The following is a 21,495-nucleotide window of genomic DNA, read 5'->3' as shown; positions in this document are numbered from 1 at the left end:
CCTCTTTCTGTTCTGGCTTCTGAGATTCAGAATATTATTTTTCTTGTTTCCCTCCTCCAAAAATTAGGTGCGTCTTGTGGTCTGGTGCGTCTTATAGAGCAAAAAATACAGTACATTTTTTTTAAAGGCTAAAATTCTTCAAAACATAGGAGTGAAATATCACCAGAAATTTATAAGTTGCAACAAGAATTAATCCATGTAAAACTGTGCCCCTCTGACGTATGCACCCTAGATGACTGCCTAACGATAGCATCCCGTCTTGGCAGTGATGCCTAGTGGTCAGGGCAGTGATGAGAGAGTTGTAATCTATCAATATCTGGAGGGAGCTGTTTGGGCTTTTGCAGCCTTTGGGGCAGGGAAAACCTTTCTGTTTCAGCTGTGCTCTGTTTACGCTGTTAATATTTCCTGCGCGACCTTGTGTTAATAATAATAATAATAATAATAATAATAATTATTATTATTATTATTATTATTATTATTATTATTATTATTTGGAGTGTAACCAATCCCTCCCAAAACACTTCAAATGCATATGCAGGCAGAATCTGTGTGCATAATTCAAACGCTCCCCAGGCAAGAGATGAATATTGCAAATATTCGGGGGGGATGATATTTTGTTGTCAGTCCTTGGGGGGAGAAGAAGAAAAATTTCAAGAAATCTACCCTGTTCGATGGAACAAATATACTTTATCGCTTTGGGGAAAAGTTGTATTTTTTTAATGGAAATATACCGTATTTTTTGCTCTATAAGACGCACCAGACCACAAGACGCACCTAGTTTTGGGAGGGGGAAAACAAGAAAGAAAATATTCTGAATCTCAGAAGCCAGAACAGCAAGAGGGATCGCTGCGCAGTGAAAGCAGCGATCCCTCTTCCTGTTCTGGCTTCTGGGATAGCTGTGCAGCCTGCATTTGCTCCGTAAGACGCACACACATTTCCCCTTACTTTTTAGGAGGGGAAAAGTGAGTCTTATAGAGCAAAAAATACGGTGTATACTAAAATAAAGGTTGCGCAGATAACATCCTCGCCGATAACTTCAGACCGGCTCACGTTCGTTAAGTCAGAAGTAAGTAACTTGCCGCTAGTTCCCTGGGCTTAATCGGTTCACAGCCTAGGGGAGCAACCTGCCTTTTGTAGACCGACTGGTCGCCTGGGGTCAGCGGCTGCTCATCTTTAGGCGGCGGCGGCAATGACAAGTTACCTAACCTTTTTTGTTGTTTATTTCATGGAAGGGAGAAATGTGCTGTTCAATAACATACACACCCCACAAAAAAAATCCTGTTAGCCATTTAAAAACAGGGATACTGATGATAGATAGATAGATTAGATAGATGATAGATGATAGATAGATAGATAGATAGATAGATAGATAGATAGATGATAGATGATAGATAGATAGCGATAGATAGATGATAGACAGATAGATAGATAGATAGATGATAGAAATAGATAGATATTTTTTTTTAAATATTTTTATTTTTCCATATAAACACAGTACAACAAACATAAACATACAAAAACAAAAACAAAACAAAAAACATGTATCATTTCATATCCTAATTTCATATCCTGTCTTCCCCGACTTCCTCATGCCTCCCCTTTCTGTATTCCAAATTCTTATCGATTGTTCAGCAAATCTTCCCTTATTTTAATTTAAATTTAGACTATTCTTCCTTATTTTCCTTGTCTTAACCATTGCTAATAGTAACCATTTACTTTCCAGTCCAACATCATTCTAACTTTCATTAACTTTATAATATTTCTTTAAATAGTCCTTGAATTTTTTCCATTCTTCTTGCGCTGCTTCTCTTCCCTGGTTTCGGATTCTGCTCGTCATTTCTGCCAAGCCCATATAGTCTATCACCTTCATCTGCCATTCTTCCAGTGTGGGTAGTTCTTGCGTCTTCCAGTACTTCGCAATGAGTATTCTAGCTGCTGTTGTAGCATACATAAAGAAAGTTATATCCGTCTTTAACACCCCTTGGCCGACAATACCCAAGAGAAAGGCCTCTGGTTTCTTGGGGAAAGTATATTTAAATACCTTTTTAAGTTCATTATAGATCATTTCCCAGAATGCCTTAATCTTCGGGCAGGTCCACCAAAGATGAAAAAATGTACCTTCAGTTTCTTTACATTTCCAACATTTATTGTCAGGCACATGGTAAATCTTTGCAAGCTTGACTGGGGTTATGTACCACCTATATATCATTTTCATAATGTTTTCTCTTAAGGCATTACATGCCGTAAATTTTATCCCGGTGGTCCACAACTTTTCCCAATCAGCAAACAAAATATTATGACCAATGTCCTGAGCCCATTTAATCATGACCGATTTAACCGTTTCATCTTGTGTATTCCATTTCAGCAGCAAATTGTACATTTTGGACAAATTCTTAGTACTGGGTTCTAACAGTTCTGTCTCCAATTTTGATTTTTCCACCTGGAAGCCAATTTTACTGTCCAGTTTAAACGCTTCATTTATTTGATGGTAGTGGAACCAGTCTCTCACCTTCCCTTTTAATTTCTCAAAACTCTGCAATCTCAATTTGTCCCCTTCCTTTTCCAAAATTTCCCAGTATCTTGGCCACTTGGACTCCATATTTAACTTTTTAACTGCCTTAGCTTCCATTGGCGACAGCCACCTTGGAGTTTTATTTTCCAGCAAGTCTTTATATCTGTCCCAGACATTTAGTAGTGCTTTTCTGACAATATGATTTTTAAAACTTTTATGTGCTTTAACCTTGTCATACCACAAATATGCATGCCACCCAAAAATGTTATTAAAACCTTCCAAATCCAAAATGTCTGTGTTTTCAAGAAGTAGCCATTCTTTCAGCCAGCAGAAAGCTGCCGCTTCGTAGTAAAGTTTAAAGTCTGGCAGGGCAAACCCCCCTCTTTCCTTTGAATCCGTTAGTATCTTAAATTTAATTCTGGGCTTTTTGCCCAGAAAAGGATAGAAATAGATAGATAGATGATAGATAGATAGATAGACAGACAGACAGACAGATAGATAGGTAGATAGATAGATAGATAGATAGATAGATAGATAGATGGATAGATAGATAGATGATAGATAGATAGATAGATAGATAGATAGATAGATAGATAGACAGACAGACAGATAGATGATAGATAGACAGATAGATAGATAGATAGATGGATAGATGATAGATAGATAGATAGATAGATAGATAGATAGACAGACAGATAGACAGACAGACAGATAGATAGATATAATATTATTTTAACATTTTGCTCACAAATATCAATTCTGCTGTTCTTTTCCTCTGTGCATGCCTGCACCATTGTGGCTGTTTTTGAGATACTGAAATCTTTCTCTCTCTCTCTCTCTCTCTCTCTCTCTCTCTCTCTCTCTCTCTCTCTCCCTCCCTCTCCATCGTTTCCCTGTTGCTGATCCGCGTTGCCATGGCGACAGAGAGAGACCCGGGTCCCGTAAGTCTCTTTTTTTCCTCCCACCCGTTCCCTTCCATTCTTCAATCCTTCCCCCCGCCAATTGTTTAGCCGTACGGACGCCCCTTTCCTTTTCCCCTCTTTTCTCGAGAAATCACTTTTAAACAGAGAGAGATGAATAATTTTTTTGGGGGGGTTGTGCATTTTGGAGAGTGTCTGGGTTCCCCCCCCCTTTATTTTATTTTTAAAGCTCTGTATGTGTTTGGAGCTGGGGGGGGGGGGAGGAGATGGAGAAGAATGAGTGGGAAAAGCCCGTCAAACAAAACATTTGCTGTAAAGGGTTTGGGAGGCAGCCAATTTGCGCTTTTGAAAATTTTGTTTGCTTCCCCCCCCCTTGTTTTTCCCCCCAGGAGGGGGGCACTGAGCACATGACAACCCCCTTTCTTGTTGGTATGTGTGTGTATGTGTATATGTGTGTGTATATATATATCTATATATATTTATATATGTATATATGTGTGTGTGTGTGTGTGCGCGCATATATATGTGTGTGTGTATTTATTTATTTATTTATTAAATATATTTATTTATTTTATTTATTAAAAATTTATTTAATCGCTTTTTCAATACAGACACCAACCACAAAAAACACACACAACAAAAACCCACAATAAACCTAATAACACAATTTAACAATTCAGATTGGAGTAGTGATATATACCTATAACGACACCCTTTTAACAATATTTCCCCACCTCTCCTCCCCCTACTTCCCGCCTTATCGCTCAAGTATTCCTTCCAGATTTCTTCGTATTTATCCCTTCTTGATTTGCGTCGATATGCAATCCGCTCGTAGGCAACTAGTCTGTCCGTATTGTCAATCCATGTCCTCAATGGGATCTTTTTGGGGCTCTTCCAATTCATCAAAACAAGGTTTTTTTTTTTGCTTCTAATATGGCACGGTACATCCATTTTTTTGACCCCTTGTAATCTCCCATGTTTCTCATATATATATATATATATATATATATATATATATATATATATATATATATATATTTGGGGGAGGCGGGTGCTGCTGCCAAAATATCAAGACAGACAAAAGGAAGCCATTTTTTGCGCGGTTGAACTATGGAACTCACTGCTGGGTGAGCTCAGGTGTCTTCTAAAAATCGGATAGACGTTTATTTCCTTGACGTCTGATGGGAGGGCTTTTCACGGGGAGGGCAGGTGCGGCGACTGAAATACTAAAACAGACACTTGCTTCTCTTCCCTCCTTCCCCAGAGCTCCTTAGCGCTGTCCAACGGGGAGCGAATGCGAGCCATTTCGGAGTATCTGAACAGCAGCAAAAAGAGGAAAACAGAGGAGAAAGAATATGCCACAGATTACGTACGGCGGGCTGGGTTTGGGGGCTTGGGGAATGGAAAACTAGGCACACACCGCAGTGTTCATAACAGTGACAATTACAGTAGTACCTTGGTTCTCAAACTTAATCCGTTCCGGAAATCCGTTCCAAAACCAAAGCGTTCCAAAACCAAGGCGCGCTTTCCCATACAAAGTCATGCAAAAGGGATTAATCCGTCCCAGACTTTTAAAAACAACCCCTAAATCAGCAATTTAACTATTCAACAAGACCACTGATCCCTAAAATGAAAGCAGTAATCCATGTGCTGTACAGTGGTACCTCGGGTTGAGTACTTAATTTGTTCCGGAGGTCCGTTCTTAACCTGAAGCTGTTCTTAACCTGAAGCACCACTTTAGCTAATGGGGCCTCCTGCTGCTGCCGCGCCACCAGAGCCCAATTTCTGTTCGTATCCTGAAGCAAAGTTCTTAACCTGAAGCACTATTTCTGGGTTAGCGGAGTGTGTAACCTGAAGCGTATGTAACCCGAGGTACCACTGTACTATAAAATAAATAAGACAGTATTGTAGATGATAAAAATAATAATAATAAAAAAATTCTTACCTGCACTGATAATAGTCATTGTTTGGATGGGGGGCTTTTATCCATTTCCACAGTCACACAATCAATCAGTAGCTGAACTGGGTTCCACACAGCCACGAAAACAAATTAACTGAAAAAGCCACAAAAATGCAAAATAAATAGCAAAAACAAAAGCGCCAAACTTAATCCGTTCCAGAAGTCCGTTTGACTTCCGAAATGTTCGAAAACCAAGGCACAGCTTCTGATTGGTGCAGGCGCCCCGGAAACAATAGCCGACAGCCGCACCCGACGCTCAGCTTCTGAAAAACGTTCGAAAACCAGAACACTTCCAGGTTTTCGACGTCTGGGAACCAAGGTGTTTGAGAACTAAGGTACCGCTGTAATTGCACATTTATTGAAAGTATTTAGTTTAACGAATTCACAGAGCTGGTTTTGGGGGAGACTCATAGCTTTCATTTTCCCCCTTTTCTTTACAGGGCAGCGACGGAGACAAGAGCGAAGAAAATTTGGTGGTTGACGAGCTTTGCGTGCGTATAATAGAACTTCTCGCGGGCGTATAGATATTTCCAAGTTAATGACAGTAGGCTATAGTCTGTGGGTTAAACCACAGAGCCTAGGACTTGCCGATCTCTTCCCTTCATAAAAGGGAAGAGAAAGGAAATAAAAGATCAGGCTGAATTCAAGAAGGGGGTTAGTCCCGCTTCACAAACTGAAGCCTGTTTTGCTCATTCAGTGCACCAATATTGGCTGCTGAGAATTTTTGTTAGAGCTCTGCAGAAAGCAGATATCTGAACAGGAATCATTCACCGCATTTTTCGCTCTGTAAGACGCACCAGACCACAAGACGCACCTGGTTTTTGGAGGAGGAAAACAAGAAAAAGAATATTCTGAATCCCAGAAGCCAGAACAGCAAGAGGGGTCGCTGCGCAGTGAAAGCAGCGATCCCTCTTCCTGTTCTGGCTTCTGGGATAGCTGCGCAGCCTGCATTCGCTCCATAAGACGCACACACATTTCCCCTTACTTTTTAGGAGGGAAAAAGTGGGCCTTATAGAGCAAAAAATACGGTAGTTGGAAAGGACCTCTGATATACCTGTCTGTCTGTCTGTCTGTCTCCCTCCCTCCCTCCCCCTCTCTCTCTCTCTCTCTTTTTCTGTTTTCCCCATACCAGGATCCCTCCTCGCCCCACAGCGTCAATTCCTTCTCCTCCCGGGAAAACGGTGTCGATAAAATCTCCCTGCAGAGGAAAGAGTCCATGCAGCTCAGTCCCACATCCTGCAGTTCCTCCCCACCCCGGATCACCAAGGAGGTGGTCACGGTACGTGCATAATTTCTTGGGATCTATGCCTTCCTGCGTTCAGGGGATCCAGGAAGCATTTTTTGGGGGGAAAGCCCCGACAACTGAGGCACAGAGCAGCCCGTTCTCGTCCTGTTTCCACGAATGTCCTGGCTTTTTTTGATGGATTTCGTACGTTTATATGCCGCTTAGAGTAGGAAAACAACCTCGCAGGTAAACTGGTCCCGAGTTGCGAAGGGCTTTACACGCTGGTAGTGACACCTTGAACCTTGAAAACACTGTAAGCGTCCAGCAGAGCTGGTCGGAACAGACGGTTCTTCAGATATTCAGAGCTCACCATGTTTGGTGCCTCCAGCTAATGATTATGTTATATTTATAATATAATAAATTTGCTTCCATCAAATTACGAAGCCACAGTAAAGCTTAAAAACTTCCCTGTACAAGGCTGCCTTCAGGTGTCTTCTAAAAGCCTGCGCCATTGTTTATTTCCTTGACATCTGATGGGAGGGTGCCACTACCGAGAAGGCCCTGCTACCTCACGTCATAGCTGTCACCCATCCCTTATTTGGCGGGAAAGTCCCTTATCCCAGCGCCGTGTCCCGCTGCTGTCCCTTATTGATGATGTCCCTTAAATTTCCCGGGTTTCAAAGGAAGCAGCTCCTATCCCTCCCTCCCTGCCAGCCAGGGAGGAGGGAGGCTCCAACTGTGTTGCTTGGCTGCGTTGCTCACCCAATAAGGAGTCTAAGAACGACTGGGGGGTGGAGCTTGCATGCCTTGTGCCGATCAAATCGGCCGCCTTGCCTGAGGACTCGCCTTTGCTCAGCGCTTCCCAGCGGAGAGGTGATGGTGGTTTCCCTTGCTGCATCCCCTTTGCCGGGTTGCTGCGCTGTGGGAACCACCGCTTGAGGCTTCGTTTGGCTGCTGGCTGGGCTTTCTGCCTTTGGCTCAGAGGGGCTCAGAAGTTGAACATACCTGTGTTCTGAAAATCCCTTATTTTGGCTGCTGATGCCTTATTTTCTAGGCTGCTGGTCCCTTATTTTCAAATCTGTAAGTTGACAGCTATGCCTCATGTCTCGCAGAGACACAACCACCAGAAGACACACACACACCCCGAGCTAGACCTCAGTTGTCGTCGTGATTTTTTCTTCTTTTAAGAGTGGGAAGGACTTTGTCCTCTCTCCCCGAGCGTCTCTGAGAAAGGGATGGGGGCAGAGGTGTAAATAAATGAAATTAAAGCAGTAATACCTTCCAGGTAGAGAAAGCGGGCACCCCCGGTTTGAAGTCCAGCACCCCGACTTCCCAAGGCGAAGGGACGGCGCAGGGATCCTCCAGCAGCAGCACGCCCCAGCTCCGTCCAGGGGTCGCGAAGCAGACGGTGGAATCTCTCGGTAATGGGGGGGGGGTCAGAAGCGGGTCTGTGATTTGAGCGGGGCAGAGTGGGCAGGACTAGCCAGCAGGACTAAGCCGCTTCTGGCGAACCAGAGCAGCACAAGGAAACGCCGTTTACCTTCCCGCTAGAGCGGTACCTATTTATCTACTTGCACTTTGACGTGCTTTCGAACTGCTAGGTGGGCAGGAGCAAGGTCCGAGCAACGGGAGCTCACCCCTTCGTGGGGATTCGAACTGCTGACCTTCTGATCAGCAAGTCCTAGGCTCTGTGGTTTAACCCACAGCGCCACCCGCGTCCCATCCCTTTACCTTTATCTCTCATCTATTCCTTGATCCTTTTCTTCCACTTCAGCCCTGAGCCTGCGAAATCCACTCACGGTCCAGAGCTCCTACCAAGCCGCCTTCAACGTGGCGCACGCGTCTGTCAACGGCGACATGGCGAGCGCGGGGCCTTACGCGGGGCTGCACCTGGTAACCCCCCAGCTCAATGGGGCAGCAGTCGTGGGGGCCGCCAGCTACGGGCGCTCCCCTCTGGTGAGTGTTTCGGGCATTGCGGCTTAGGGAAACGAGAGGGGGCTGCCCTATGCTGAGCCAGACCCTTGCTCCTTCTACCTTAGTGCTGCCTACACTGGCTGGCAGCATCTCTCCAGCATTTCAGGCCGGGGGAACATGCTCAGCCCAGCCTATAGATGCTGTGGGTTGAGCCTGCCAATGAGCCACCACGCTTCCTCAAAGCAAAATGCAAGATTCCAGTCCTCAAGTTTCTGAACGAAAGCTAAGTCCGACCCGAGTCGAAGCCCATCTAGACCAGTGCTGCGTACACTGGCTGGCAGCAGCTCACCAGCCTTTCAGGTGCCAGGCTTAGCCGAACCCAGAGATGCCAGGGAGTTGCACCCGGGACCAGCTGAAGACTGGCCACTCTGACACTGAATTAAAACCTTCCACCTAAAACTAAAAAGTGTCTGGTCTTCATGGTTGTGAAATTGAGGGCGGATTGAAAGCAGCAAATGATTTATTTCTTGAGAAGTGGCATATAGCCCATGGGAAGATGCCTTTTTCGTTATCCTGCATTTGTAAGAAACTGATCTCTTGGCATGGTGGCGCTTTGAAACTCACTGCTTATTTCGGCACCAGCTGAAAACATTTCCCCACCTGTTCAAGCCCAAACCAGGTGTGTAGAATATTAGCCTGTGTTCAAGTCTGGTTGTGTAGCTTATCATAGAATTGTAGAGTTGGACCGGATCACACCGCCTGCGACCCCTGCTGGGTCGTTGATTCAAATTATTATCTGGATCTTTTAACTGTCGCTGCTGAAGGAATGGGTTTCTGTGCAGGGACCCAAAATCCCCATTTTCCCTTTTCCAAGGGAGCGTTTCTAAAATGCTTTAACTTGAGCTCTTGAGCCCAAACCCAGCTGTATGAACAAGTGCTCAAAGCTCTCTCCCTTATCAGTCCATGAAGGCCGGTAACGACGGATGGCCTTGTCCGTTCCAAAGTGGAACAGGGATGGCACGTCTGGGCCTTATCTTACGTCCTGACCACAAAGATGCACAGACCTAGTCCGGGAACAGCGCCAGAGTGTGTTCTTGGAGTTGGTGACCTCTTGCTCCAAGATAAGAGTATAGGGGGGACAGGAATACCCTTTTATGGTTAAGAATACCGGAGCAGGAACATATGTGATGTCAACCTGCATGTATAGGCTGACGTGGTTGGATTCCTGGGGAAGGAGGGAGAGGGTGCCTGGATGATATATATACTGCATGAAATTTCTCATTTCTTTGGACTCGCTGTGGACTGACCACCATGTGCCTTGTGCTATCAGGAGAGCAGAATAAAAGAACTCTTTCTCTGAACCAACCCTCGGTGTCATTTGACTTCCTTCCTCCTGTCCGGGAGCAACGCAGAGCCAACCAATCGGTAAAGTCTAATAAGGCTACACTGCGACAAGCTCCCTTCCCTACTGCTCTCCCAGAACCTGGAGAGGCATGAAAAGGGCAGAGGATAGGTTGGCTGACGTAGGCACAGTCTCCAATTGCTTGGGGGAAAACCCTGGAAAGGAGGGAACTATGGGGAGACAGGCGCTTCCAGCCCCACCGACTGGTTTAAATGGAGAAAGACCTGCCAGAGATGAGCTGCTCCGCCCACTAGGCAATGACACTCTGCCAAGTCTGCGTTTTTGCCAATAAAGAGTTTGCTCCCACTTTGATTCGGTGCCGGCTAGCTTTGTGAAACTCAAGTTGCTTCCTGTTAACCAAAGCAAATCCTCTCCTCTGGTCTGACCAGGTCGCCTACGACCCCCACTCTCACCTGCGGGTCCCGGGATTGTCGACAGGGATGCAGACAGGTGTGCCTTCAGCAAAGCCGTAAGTGATGGCGTGGGGGTCTGTGTGCGCAGCAAGGGACAAATTTGGGGATTGAGGAGGGTGGCGTGCCACGGCCGAGCCTCGAAAGCGAAGCAACGATGGCAATAAACCGTGTCTAAAAATCTCCCCTTTGCCTTCCTGTGTCTGAGCCTCTGAAGCTAACAGATGACAATAATAATAATAATAATTAATAATAATTTATTATTTATACCCCTCCCATCTGGCTGGGTTTCCCCAGCCACTCTGGGCGGCTTCCAACAAACACTAAAATACAATAACCTATTTAAACATTAAAAGCTTCCCTAAACAGGGCTGCCTTTAGATGTCTTCTAAAAGTTTGGTAGTTATTTTTCTCTTTGACATCTGGTGGGAGGGCGTTCCACAGGGCAGGCGCCACCACCGTAAAGGCCCTCTGCCTGGTTCCCTGTAACTTGGCTTCTCACAGTGAGGGAACCGCCAGAAGGCCCTCGGTGTTGGACCTCAGTGTCCGGGCAAAATGATGGAGGTGGAGACGCTCCTTCGGGTATACTAGACTGAGGCCATTTAGGGCTTTAAAGGTCAGCACCAACACTTTGAATTGTGCTCCGAAACGTACTGGGAGCCAGTGTAGGTCTTTCAAGACGGGTGATATGTGGTCTTGGTGGCCGCTCCCAGTCACCAGTCCAGCTGCCGCATTCTGGATTAGTTGCAATTTCCAGGTCACCTTCAAAGGTAGCCCCACGTAGAGCGCATTGCAGTAGTCCAAGCGAGAGATAACCAGAGCATGCACCACTCTGGCGAGACAGTCTGCGGGCAGGAAGGGTCTCATCCTGCGTACCAGATGGAACTGCCCTGGACACAGAATTAACCTGCACCTCCATGGACAGCTGTGAGTCCAGAATGACTCCCAGGCTGCGCACCTGGTCCTTCAGGTGCACAGTTAACCCATTCAGGACCAGGGAGTCCTCCACACCCGCCTGCCTCCTGTCCCCCAAAAACAGTCCTTCTGTCTTGCCAGGATTCAACCTCAATCTGTTAGCCGCCATCCATCCTCCAACTGCCAACAGACACTCACACAGGATCTTCACCACCTTCACTGGTTCCGATTTGAAAGAGAGGTAGAGAGGTAGATAATAGACAATAATAGATTGAGAATTTCTATCTGCTTTTTCATGCCCCTGCTTTCTTCAGAAGATCATTGGGCACTGCTGGCTTTGAAATGTAACCTGTTTAGCCTTAAATAAATAAATGGTGGTTCACAACAGCCCAGGAAGTAGGTTAGGGAGAGAGGGACCGGCTTAAGGTCGCCCTGGGACTTTCCTGGCCGATGGGCAAACTCAAACCCTCTTGTCTTCTCACCTGATGATTTTCAGATTGCGGCTGCCATCACCGCCGAGTGATGGAGCCAAAGGGTCCCCAAATATCTCGCAAACAATGGCATGGAGAGTCTTTGAGAAAAGAACACAGCACTCCAGACCATAGCTGTCCCTTATTTGGCGGGAAAGTCCCTTATCCCAGCACTGTGTCCAGCTGCTGTCCCTTATTGATGATGTCCCTTAAATTTCCCGGGTTTCAAAGGAAGCAGCTCCTCTCCCTCCCTGCCGGCCAGGGAGGAGGGAGGCTCCAACTGTGTTGCTTGGCTGCGTTGCTCACCCAATAAGGAGTCTAGAACGACTGGGGGGTGGAGCTTGCATGCCTTGTGCCGATCAAATCGGCCGCGTTGCCTGGGAACTCGCCTTTGCTCAGCGCTTCCCAGCGGAGAGGTGACGGTGGTTTCCCTTGCTGCATCCCCTTTGCCGGGTTGCTGCGCTGTGGGAACCACCGCTTGAGGCTTCGTTTGGCTGCTGGCTGGGCTTTCTGCCTTTGGCCCGGAGGGGCTCAGAAGTTGAACATACCTGTGCTGGGAAAATCCCTTATTATGGCTGCTGATCCCTTATTTTCGAGGCTGCTGGTCCCTTATTTTCAAATCTGTAAGTTGACAGCTATGCTCCCGACCCAAACATTGTTATTTGCAGCTTCCCGTTGTGTGGACAGTTCTGTGTTTGGGGGGTGGCAGAGAGGCCTGGAATGGAGTTTACGGGAAAAGGGCTTGGCTGGCAGGGCAGGAGAGGCCTACGCCGCAACAGCGTTTTGCAAGGTCTCCCTTGTTTGGCGCAGAACTTTTCCTTAAGTTGTGCTGTTATTTAGTTCAAGGGCAGCAAAGATTTTAGAGGATTGGCAGTTCACGGCGCCTTCCTGTGCCTCTGGAGGGGGGCCTCACCCCGCAGGGAATGGCGGTCCGGGGTCTTTTTGTGAAGCCCAGGGGGCTGTTCCGTTCCCACCCAAAGCCTGCTCCCCGCTTCCCCCGCAGAGCGTATTCCTTCCACGTCAGCTCCGATGGGCAGATGCAGCCGGTGCCCTTCCCGCCCGACGCCCTCATCGGCTCGGGCATCCCTCGCCACGCCCGCCAGCTCCACACGCTGACGCACGGGGAGGTGGTCTGCGCCGTCACCATCAGCAATTCCACGCAGCACGTCTACACGGGGGGCAAAGGCTGTGTGAAGGTGTGGGACGTGGCCCAGCCAGGCTCAAAGACCCCCGTGGCACAGCTGGACTGCCTGGTACGTACGAGGACGGGGGTGTGGGTGTGTGCACGTTGGTTTGCATGACTCGGTTTCCCCGGCGCATCCCTAGAGTCTCCCAGGACTTGGGTGCTCTCGTGGTCCTTGCAAGATGGTTTCCTGCTGCGGCTGCCATTTTTATTGCTTCCTGTTGTTTAAAAGAAATATATCATCATCATTCCTTCTAGCACAGATCTTTGAGGGTGAGTTCCAATCATTCAAAACGGCATTTTCCATGTGCAAGAGGGGAGAAAACCCAAAGGGTCAACCCGCTAAAAATTAAGCAGTTAATGAGATATGGGCCTGGAATTATGACTTTCTGTTTGGGGTCAGGTCAGGGAAAGAGGACACGGAATGGAGTCTCTGACAAAGGCTGTGGCTGGCGGGCTGCAGCCGTGAGCAGGATCACTCCATTTGCAATTTTATATTCTAACCTAGAGTAAACCTTAAGCTGCTTAAAGGCTGGAATGGGGTCGGGGGGTGGGGTTGAAGCAAACATGGAATGGAGTTTCCGACAAAGGTTGTGGCTGGCAGGCTGCAGCCCTGAGCAGGATCACTCCATTTGCAATTTTATATTCTAACCTAGAGTAAACCTTAAGCTGCTTAAAGGCTGGAGTGGCAAGTATCTGGAATGGGTCAGGTGTGTGGGGGGTGCGGACATGGAATGGAGTCTCTGACAAAGGTTGTGGCTGGCAGGCTGCAGCCCTGAGCAGGATCACTCCAGCTGCAATTTTATTTTCCAGGCATGACTTAATAAACCTTTTGCCTCTTCGGTTGGCCTAGAATTCAGACGTGTGGGATATTTCTGTGTTGCGTGTGCTATTTCTATCGCTTACGAAAGAAACTGGGAATATCACCATTCCCTCTACAGTCGAATCCCGAACGCCTTGCAAGTCGAACCTTTTGGCTCCTGAACGCCGCAAACCCGGAGGTGCCTGTTCCGGTTTGCGAACGTTCTTTGGAATCCAAACGTCCGACGCGGCTTCCGATTGGAGCTTCCTGCAGCCAATCGGAAGCCACGCTTTGGTTTCCGAACGTTTTGGAAGTCGAATGGACTTCGGAATGGATTCCGTTCGACTTCCGAGGTACGACTGTATTCATGATCTTGAGGGGTGAGCGCTGAAACTGGGAATATCGCCATTCCCTCTACAGTCGAATCCCGAACGCCTTGCAAGTCGAACCTTTCGGCTCCCGAACGCCACAAACCCGGAAGTGGCTGTTCCGGTTTGCGAACGTTCTTTGGAACCCGAACGTCCGACGGAGCTTCCGATTGGAGCTTCCTGCGGCCAATCGGAAGCCGCACTTTGGTTTCCGAACGTTTTGGAAGTCGAATGGACTCCGGAATCGACTTCCGAGGTACGACTGTATATGCGGTCTTCAGGGGTGAGCACTGATCGTTTTTGCCATTCCGAAAGGCGGGAACCGCTTCCTTAAACCCCTTCCTCCCTTGTCACAGAACCGAGAAAACTACATTCGGTCGTGCAAGCTCCTCCCCGACAGCAGAAGTTTGATTGTGGGCGGGGAGGCCAGCACCCTCTCCATCTGGGATCTGGCGGCGCCGACTCCCCGGATCAAGGCGGAACTGACGTCCTCTGCCCCGGCCTGCTATGCCCTCGCCATCAGTCCCGATGCCAAGGTCTGCTTTTCCTGCTGCAGCGATGGCAACATCGTGGTCTGGGACCTGCAGAACCAGACCCTTGTTAGGTGAGTGTTACCTGCTGGCAGTCTGTCTTCAAGAGGCGGGCTGGTGTGGGGACTCCCTGGTCCTGAATGGGGCAACTGTGTCCTTGAAGGACTAGGTGCGCAGCCTGGGAGTCATTTTGGACCCACAGCTGTCCATGGAGGCGCAGGTCAATTCTGTGTCCAGGGCAGCTCCATCTGGTACGCAGGATGAGACCCTTCCTGCCCGCGGACTGTCTCGCCAGAGTGGTGCATGCTCTGGTTATCTCCCGCTTGGACTACTGCCATGTGCTCTATGTGGGGCTACCTTTGAAGGTGACCCGGAAACGACAATTAATCCAGAATGCGGCAGCTAGACTGGGGACTGGGAACGGCTGCCGAGACCACATAACACCGGTCTTGAAAGACCTACATTGGCTCCCAGGATGTTTCCGAGCACAATTCAAAGTGTTGGTGCTGACCTTGAAAGCCCTAAAGGGCCCAGTATATCTGAAGGAGCGTCTCCACCCCAATTGTTCTACCCGGACACTAAACAACCAACTTTGGAAATTACTGCTTTAGTGGGACACCGGTTTCAGAACAAAGGCCTTTTGGCCAGCAAAAATGTCACCCTTCTGTGATGACCCCTAAGTGTTGTCATTTAGTCGTGTCCGCCTCTTCGTGACCCCCTGGACCAGAGCATGCCAGGCCCTCCTGTCTTCCACTGCCTCCTGCACTTTGGTCAAACTCATGCTGGTAGCTTTGAGAACACTGTCCCACCATCTCGTCCTCTGTCGTCCACTCCTCCTTGTGCCCTCCATCTTTCCCAACATCAGGGTCTTTTCCAGGGAGTCTTCTCTTCTCATGAGGTGGCCAAAGTCTTGGAGCCTCAGCTTCAGGATCTGTCCTTCCAGTGAGCACTCAGGGCTGATTTCCTGAAGAATGGAGAGGTTTGATCTGCTTGCAGTCCATGGGACTCTCAAGAGTCTCCTCCAGCACCAGAATTCAATTCTTTGACGATCAGCCTTCTTGATGGTCCAGCTCTCACTTCCATACATCACTACTGGGAAAACCAGAGCTTTAACTATACGGACCTTTGTCGGCAAGGTGATGTCTCTGCTTTTTAAGATGCGGTCTAGGTTTGTCATTGCTTTTCTCCCAAGAAGCAGGCGTCTTTTAATTTCGTGGCTGCTGTCACCATCTGCAGTGATCATGGAGCCCAAGACAGTAAAATCTCTCACTGCCTCCATTTCTTCCCCTTCTATTTGCCAGGAGGTGATGGGCCCAGTGGCCATGATCTTCGTTTTTTTGATGATGAGCTTCAGACCATATTTTGCGCTCTCCTCTTTCACCATCATTAAGTAAGAACTGCTTCATTTGCCAGTCAGGGGTTCTGAGCATAGCTGTCAACGTTTTCCTTTTTTTAAGGGAAATTCCCTTATTCCGAATAGGATTCCTCGCAAGAAAAGGGAAAAGTTGACAGCTATGGTTCTGAGTGCTTTCAGAAAATAGCACCTGGTGCTTTGAAGGCCCAAAGTTCAGGTGTCTATTGGGGCTTCAAAGCACCAGCGCTGTGTGAGACCCAGATGATCGATTATTCCAATGTGTCTAATCTGTCATTCCTGGAATATTGGGTGACTCCCTTCTCCTTTTATATCTTTCTTTCCAGGCAGTTCCAGGGGCACACGGACGGTGCCAGTTGCATCGACATCTCGAACGACGGCACCAAGCTTTGGACGGGAGGCCTGGACAACACCGTGCGGTGCTGGGACCTCCGCGAAGGGCGCCAGCTTCAACAGCACGACTTCACCTCACAGGCATGGGGAGGGGGGCAAAGGAGGGGGCAGAAGGGGGAGGAGTCTCACCTGGTTGAAGTGGGTGTGGCCTCTGGGCAGCCATTAACAGTCGCCAATGATAGACGCAGCCTCCCAGAACCCTCTTGAAAAAGACATCTGTGTTAGCGTCTATCGCTTTCTTGTGGTGGTGAGTTCCATACGTTAACGAGTCCTTGTGTGAACAAGGACTTCCCTGAATCTCTTACGAATTTCTAGATTTATGAACAAGCAAGAAAAAGCTTTCTTCTATCGGCAATGGGCATAACTTTATACATATCACATCGTGGTTTTTTTTAAAAAAAATGCCTTTTTTGTTGTTTTCAAAATCCTTTTTGGCATGGGGAGGTGCTAAATCCCCGGGGGATTTTCTGCCGTGTTTTCTTTAGCTTAAAAACAAGAATTCATAAATGTGAGGCGCAGAGAGGGGTGCTACAGTCTCCCCCCAAAAAATCCCCAAACTCCTGGCAATCTTCTTTCCATCCACTCGCCCTCTGGTTTCTCGGAGATTTCAGCAGGTTGTTGCCTGTCAATAATGAGGACTGGAAACTTGGGTGCACGTGTGAGAGAAATCACTGCGTCCCAGACAACCGTAATAATTACACCATCTCGCCTCCATCCGCATTGGAACTAGAAAAGGCAGAGGCTTGCGGAACCCACAGGATTCTGGCCACCACTCGGCCACAACCCTGGCGCATCCCTGCTTTCAATTCTCTTCCCTCTGGCCCCATCAGTGATGGCTGGTGCTCACTGAAGCCCCAATTGGGCGGGAGGTAGGGAGCTGACCAGTAGGTGGCGCTAAAGCTGTTGTAGTCGTTTAGTCGTGTCCGACTCTTCGTGACCCCGTGGACCAGAGCACGCCAGGCACTCCTGTCTTCCACTGCCTCCCGCAGTTTGGTCAAACTCATGCTGGTAGCTTCGAGAACACTGTCCCACCATCTCGTCCTCCGTCGTCCCCTTCTCCTTGTGCCCTCCATCTTTCCCACCATCATGGTCTTTCCCAGGGAGTCTTCTCTTCTCCTGAGGTGGCCAAAGTCTTGGAGCCTCAGCTTCAGGATCTGTCCTTCCAGTGAGCACTCAGGGCTGATTTCCTGAAGAATGGAGAGGTTTGGTCTTCTTGCAGTCCATGGGACTCTCAAGAGTCTCCTCCAGCACCAGAATTCAAAAGCATCCGTTCTCCGGCAATCAGCCTTCTTTATGGTCCAGCTCTCACTTCCGTACATCACTACTGGGAAAACCATAACTTTAACTATACGGACCTTTGTTGGCAAGGTGATGTCTCTACTTTTTAAGATGCTGTCTAGGTTTGTCATTGTGGAGCTAAAGCTAATGGCAGGCAGAGCCACTTCCTGACAGGTTGTAGCGAGAAGTCAGGCTGGAAGTAGGTTTTGCACTGCTCCATTCGCCCTAATGGCTCAGCTGCCACTGTCTCCCATCTTTCCACCCAACTCTTGCCCTTCCAGATATTTTCCCTGGGTTACTGCCCCACGGGGGAGTGGTTGGCGGTCGGTATGGAAAGTAGCCACGTTGAAATCCTTCACGTCTCAAAGCCCGAAAAGTACCAACTCCATCTCCACGAGAGCTGTGTCCTCTCCCTCAAGTTCGCCTCCTGCGGTAAGCCTGGGGTTTCTGCTATAATTATTATTATTGTTGATTTATATACTGCCCTTCATCACAGCGTCTTGGTGCGGTTCAGGGAATAAAATTACACAAGAGACATATTTTGTACTATGAACAGCTCAAATTGCCAAGTGCAGCTTTTAAATCGGGGGAGGAGGTAAAGAGTAGACAGACCGACAGGTGCTTCTACAGGATAGGGCCCCTTCCAGCCATAGCTGTCAACCATCCCTTATTTGGTGGGACAGTCCCTTATCCCAGCACCGTGTCCCGCTGCTGTCCCTTATTGATGATGTCCCTTAAATTTCCCGGGTTTCAAAGGAAGCAGCTCCTCTCCCTCCCTCCCTGCCGGCCAGGGAAGAGGGAGGCTCCAACGGAGTTGCTTGGCTGTGTTGCTCACCCAATAAGGAGTCTAAGAACGACGGGGGGGGGGTGGAGCTTGCATGCCTTGTGCCGATCCAATCGGCCGCGTTGCCTGGGGACTCGCCTTTGCTCAGCGCTTCCCAGCGGAGAGGTGACGGTGGTTTTCCTTGCTGCATCCCCTTTGCCGGGTTGCTGCACTGTGGGAACCACCGCTTGAGGCTTCGTTTGGCTGCTGGCTGGGCTTTCTGCCTTTGGCTCGGAGGGGCTCAGAAGTTGAACACACCTGTGTTCTGAAAATCCCTTATTTTGGCTGCTGATCCCTTATTTTCGAGGCTGCTGGTCCCTTATTTTCAAATCTGTAAGTTGACAGCTATGGTCAGATGACATTATTCTCTTTATTGAGAGGCAGCAAACAGCCTGTTTCTCCCCCTTTACAGGGAAATGGTTTGTAAGCACTGGCAAGGACAACTTATTGAACGCCTGGCGAACACCGTACGGGGCCAGCATATTCCAGGTAAGAGAGAGCCAGGGTCAGGCCGCTGATGGGTGAGAGAGGAGACCTATGCAGAGTGGCTGTGGACCAACAATTCATTTATCCGTAAGAATTGGTGGTAATTCGTCTAGCTTCCTAACGCACATTCCTTTCTCCGATCAAATAAGTTCGCTGGAGAGTTGTTCCTTTTCCAGACAAAGGGTAGGCAACCTAAGGCCCGGGGGCCGGATCCGGCCCAATCGCCTTCTAAATCCGGCCTGCGGACGGTCCGGGAATCAGCGTGTTTTCACCATGAGTAGAATATGTCCTTTTATTTAAAATGGATCTCTGGGTTATTTGTGGGGCATAGGAATTCGTTCATTTTTTTCTTCAAAATATAACCCAGCCCCCCACAAGGTCTAAGGGACAGTGGACCGGCCCCCTGCAGAAAAAGTTTGTTGACCCCTGTTCTAGACGGTCAAGGGTCCAGAAACCGAGCCTGATGAGGAACGGTTGAAGGAGCTGGGTATGTTTAGCTTGGGAGATAATGAGAGCCACCTTCAAATATCTCCAGAGATGTCGCATGGTGGATGGGGAAAATTTGTTTTCTTCTGCTTCAGAGGGTAGGACTCGAACCCACAGCTTCAAGTGATGGTTCCGACTAAACATTAGGAATAAATTTTCAGCACGGGGAAAACGGACTCCCTCTGGAGATGGTGGACTCATTCCTTGGAGGCTTTTAGGCAGAGGTTCGATGGATGCTTTAGCTGAGATTCCTGCATTGCAGAGGGGTTGGGATGGATGACCTTTGGGTTCCTTCCAACTTTTTTGCTTCCATTGTTTTCCTAGCATTTATCTGTTGTTGTTGTTGTTTAGTCGTTTAATCATGTCTGACTCTTCGTGACCCCCTGGACCAGAGCACGCCAGGCACTCCTGTCTTCCACTTTGGTCAAACTCATGTTCATAGCTTTGAGAACACTGTCCCACCATCTCGTCCTCCATCGTCCCCTTCTCCTTGGGCCCTCCATCTTTCCCAACATCAGGGTCATCTGCATATCTGAGGTTGTTGATATTTCTTCCGGCAATCTTAATTCCGGCTAGGGATTCATCCAGCCCAGCCTTTCGCATGATGAATTCTGCATATAAGTTGAATAAGCAGGGAGACAATATACAGCCTTGCCGTACTCCTTTCCCAATTTTGAACCAATCAGCTGTTCCACATCCAGTTCTAACTGTAGCTTCTTGTCTCACATAGAGATTTCTCAGGAGACAGATGAGGTGATCCGGCACTCCCATTTCTTTAAGAACTTGCCACAGTTTGCTGTGGTCGACACAGTCAAAGGCTTTTGCATAGTCAATGAAGCAGAAGTAGATGTCTTTCTGGAACTCTCTAGCTTTCTCCATAATCCAGCGCATGTTTGCAATTTGGTCTCTGGTTCCTCTGCCCCTTCAAAATCCAGCTTGCACTTCTGGGAGTTCTCGGTCCACATACTGCTTGAGCCTTCCTTGTAGAATTTTAAGCATAACCTTGCTAGCGTGTGAAATGAGTGCAATTGTGCGGTAGTTGGAGCATTCTTTGGCACTGCCCTTCTTTGGGATTGGGATGTAGACTGATCTTCTCCAATCCTCTGGCCACTGCTGAGTTTTCCAAACTTGCTGGCATATTGAGTGTAGCACCCTATGTAGCACCCTAGCATTTAGGGTTTTAGTTTTAAAGTTTTGTTTCCTGAGGTTCGGGGCGAGAACGGTGACCTCCTGCTCTTGTGAAAACCAAGCCCGGCTTCCTTTCAACATTAACCCTTTCTCTCCCCCCTTTTTATAAAAACTACTTTCAGTCCAAGGAATCTTCGTCGGTCCTCAGCTGCGACGTCTCCACCGACGACCAGTTCATCGTCACCGGTTCCGGAGACAAGAAGGCGTCCGTCTACGAAGTGATGTATTGAGGACAAGTCGGTCTCCTCGCCGAAAGAGGGGCGGATGAGCCCCATAGTGTTTCCCCACCCCCCCAGCCAAAGAATACACTTAAAACAAACTTAGCCTGGAGAGCAAAGTTGGACCTCCTTTCTCCTGCTAAGCACGTTCCTTTCGTGGATGAGGGTTTTTGTGTGTGCCTGCGTTTGGGGAAAGAGACGCGGATTTCAGAAATGGGACTCTGCTGCTGCTTTTAATTCTCCCCGATCTGATTTTTTTATTTTTATTTCTGGTGGGTTCAAGAGGGAATAGGGTTGTCTCTTTCCCCGCAACTCACTCTCTCCTTAATTGTGTGTTCAAATCTAAACTCTCGGAACTGTTTCTTGTGTGTTTTGATCTCTCTTTTTTTAGAATCTTTAAAATAAAAACGGGATGGGTTGTTTTGTGGCACAACTCGGCTTCTGTTCCTTTTGTTTGGGATATTTCTCTCTGCCTGTCTTTCGTCTCTTTCTTACTAGCCGTCCTCCTCTCTGTGTCTTTCTCTCTTTCATCTTTTCTGTCTCCTTCCTTCCTTCTTTCCCTGGGGAGCTTCCAGGGAGAGAGGGACAGGTCTGAAGGTGTTTTTCCAAACGACGGGATGCGACTGACCTTTAATCCCAG

General features: G+C 48.1%; 1 protein-coding gene across 2 annotated transcripts in view; it reads left to right on the top strand.

The window, feature by feature from the left end:
• Positions 1-21,288, top strand: part of LOC310753319 (transducin-like enhancer protein 1) — a 45,391-nt gene extending 24,103 nt beyond the window's left edge. For both annotated transcript variants that reach the window (XM_083594475.1, XM_083594474.1), the window contains exons 9-21: positions 3,437-3,453; positions 4,697-4,801; positions 5,833-5,883; positions 6,525-6,671; positions 7,903-8,038; positions 8,392-8,573; positions 10,323-10,402; positions 12,732-12,981; positions 14,438-14,685; positions 16,310-16,457; positions 17,936-18,086; positions 18,890-18,966; positions 20,760-21,288. In XM_083594475.1, coding sequence (XP_083450601.1) covers positions 3,437-3,453; positions 4,697-4,801; positions 5,833-5,883; positions 6,525-6,671; positions 7,903-8,038; positions 8,392-8,573; positions 10,323-10,402; positions 12,732-12,981; positions 14,438-14,685; positions 16,310-16,457; positions 17,936-18,086; positions 18,890-18,966; positions 20,760-20,867 — 1,700 coding nt within the window. In that variant the 3' untranslated portion in view covers positions 20,868-21,288. The remainder of the gene's footprint in view (positions 1-3,436; positions 3,454-4,696; positions 4,802-5,832; positions 5,884-6,524; positions 6,672-7,902; positions 8,039-8,391; positions 8,574-10,322; positions 10,403-12,731; positions 12,982-14,437; positions 14,686-16,309; positions 16,458-17,935; positions 18,087-18,889; positions 18,967-20,759) is intronic.
• The last annotated feature ends 207 nt before the right edge of the window (positions 21,289-21,495 follow it).

The sequence above is a fragment of the Podarcis filfolensis genome (genome assembly GCF_964270895.1).
Source record: "Podarcis filfolensis genome assembly, chromosome: 18".
Classification (NCBI taxonomy): domain Eukaryota; kingdom Metazoa; phylum Chordata; class Lepidosauria; order Squamata; family Lacertidae; genus Podarcis; species Podarcis filfolensis.
Note: the sequence above shows the minus strand (reverse complement) of the source record. Positions and strands in the feature narration are given on the sequence as shown.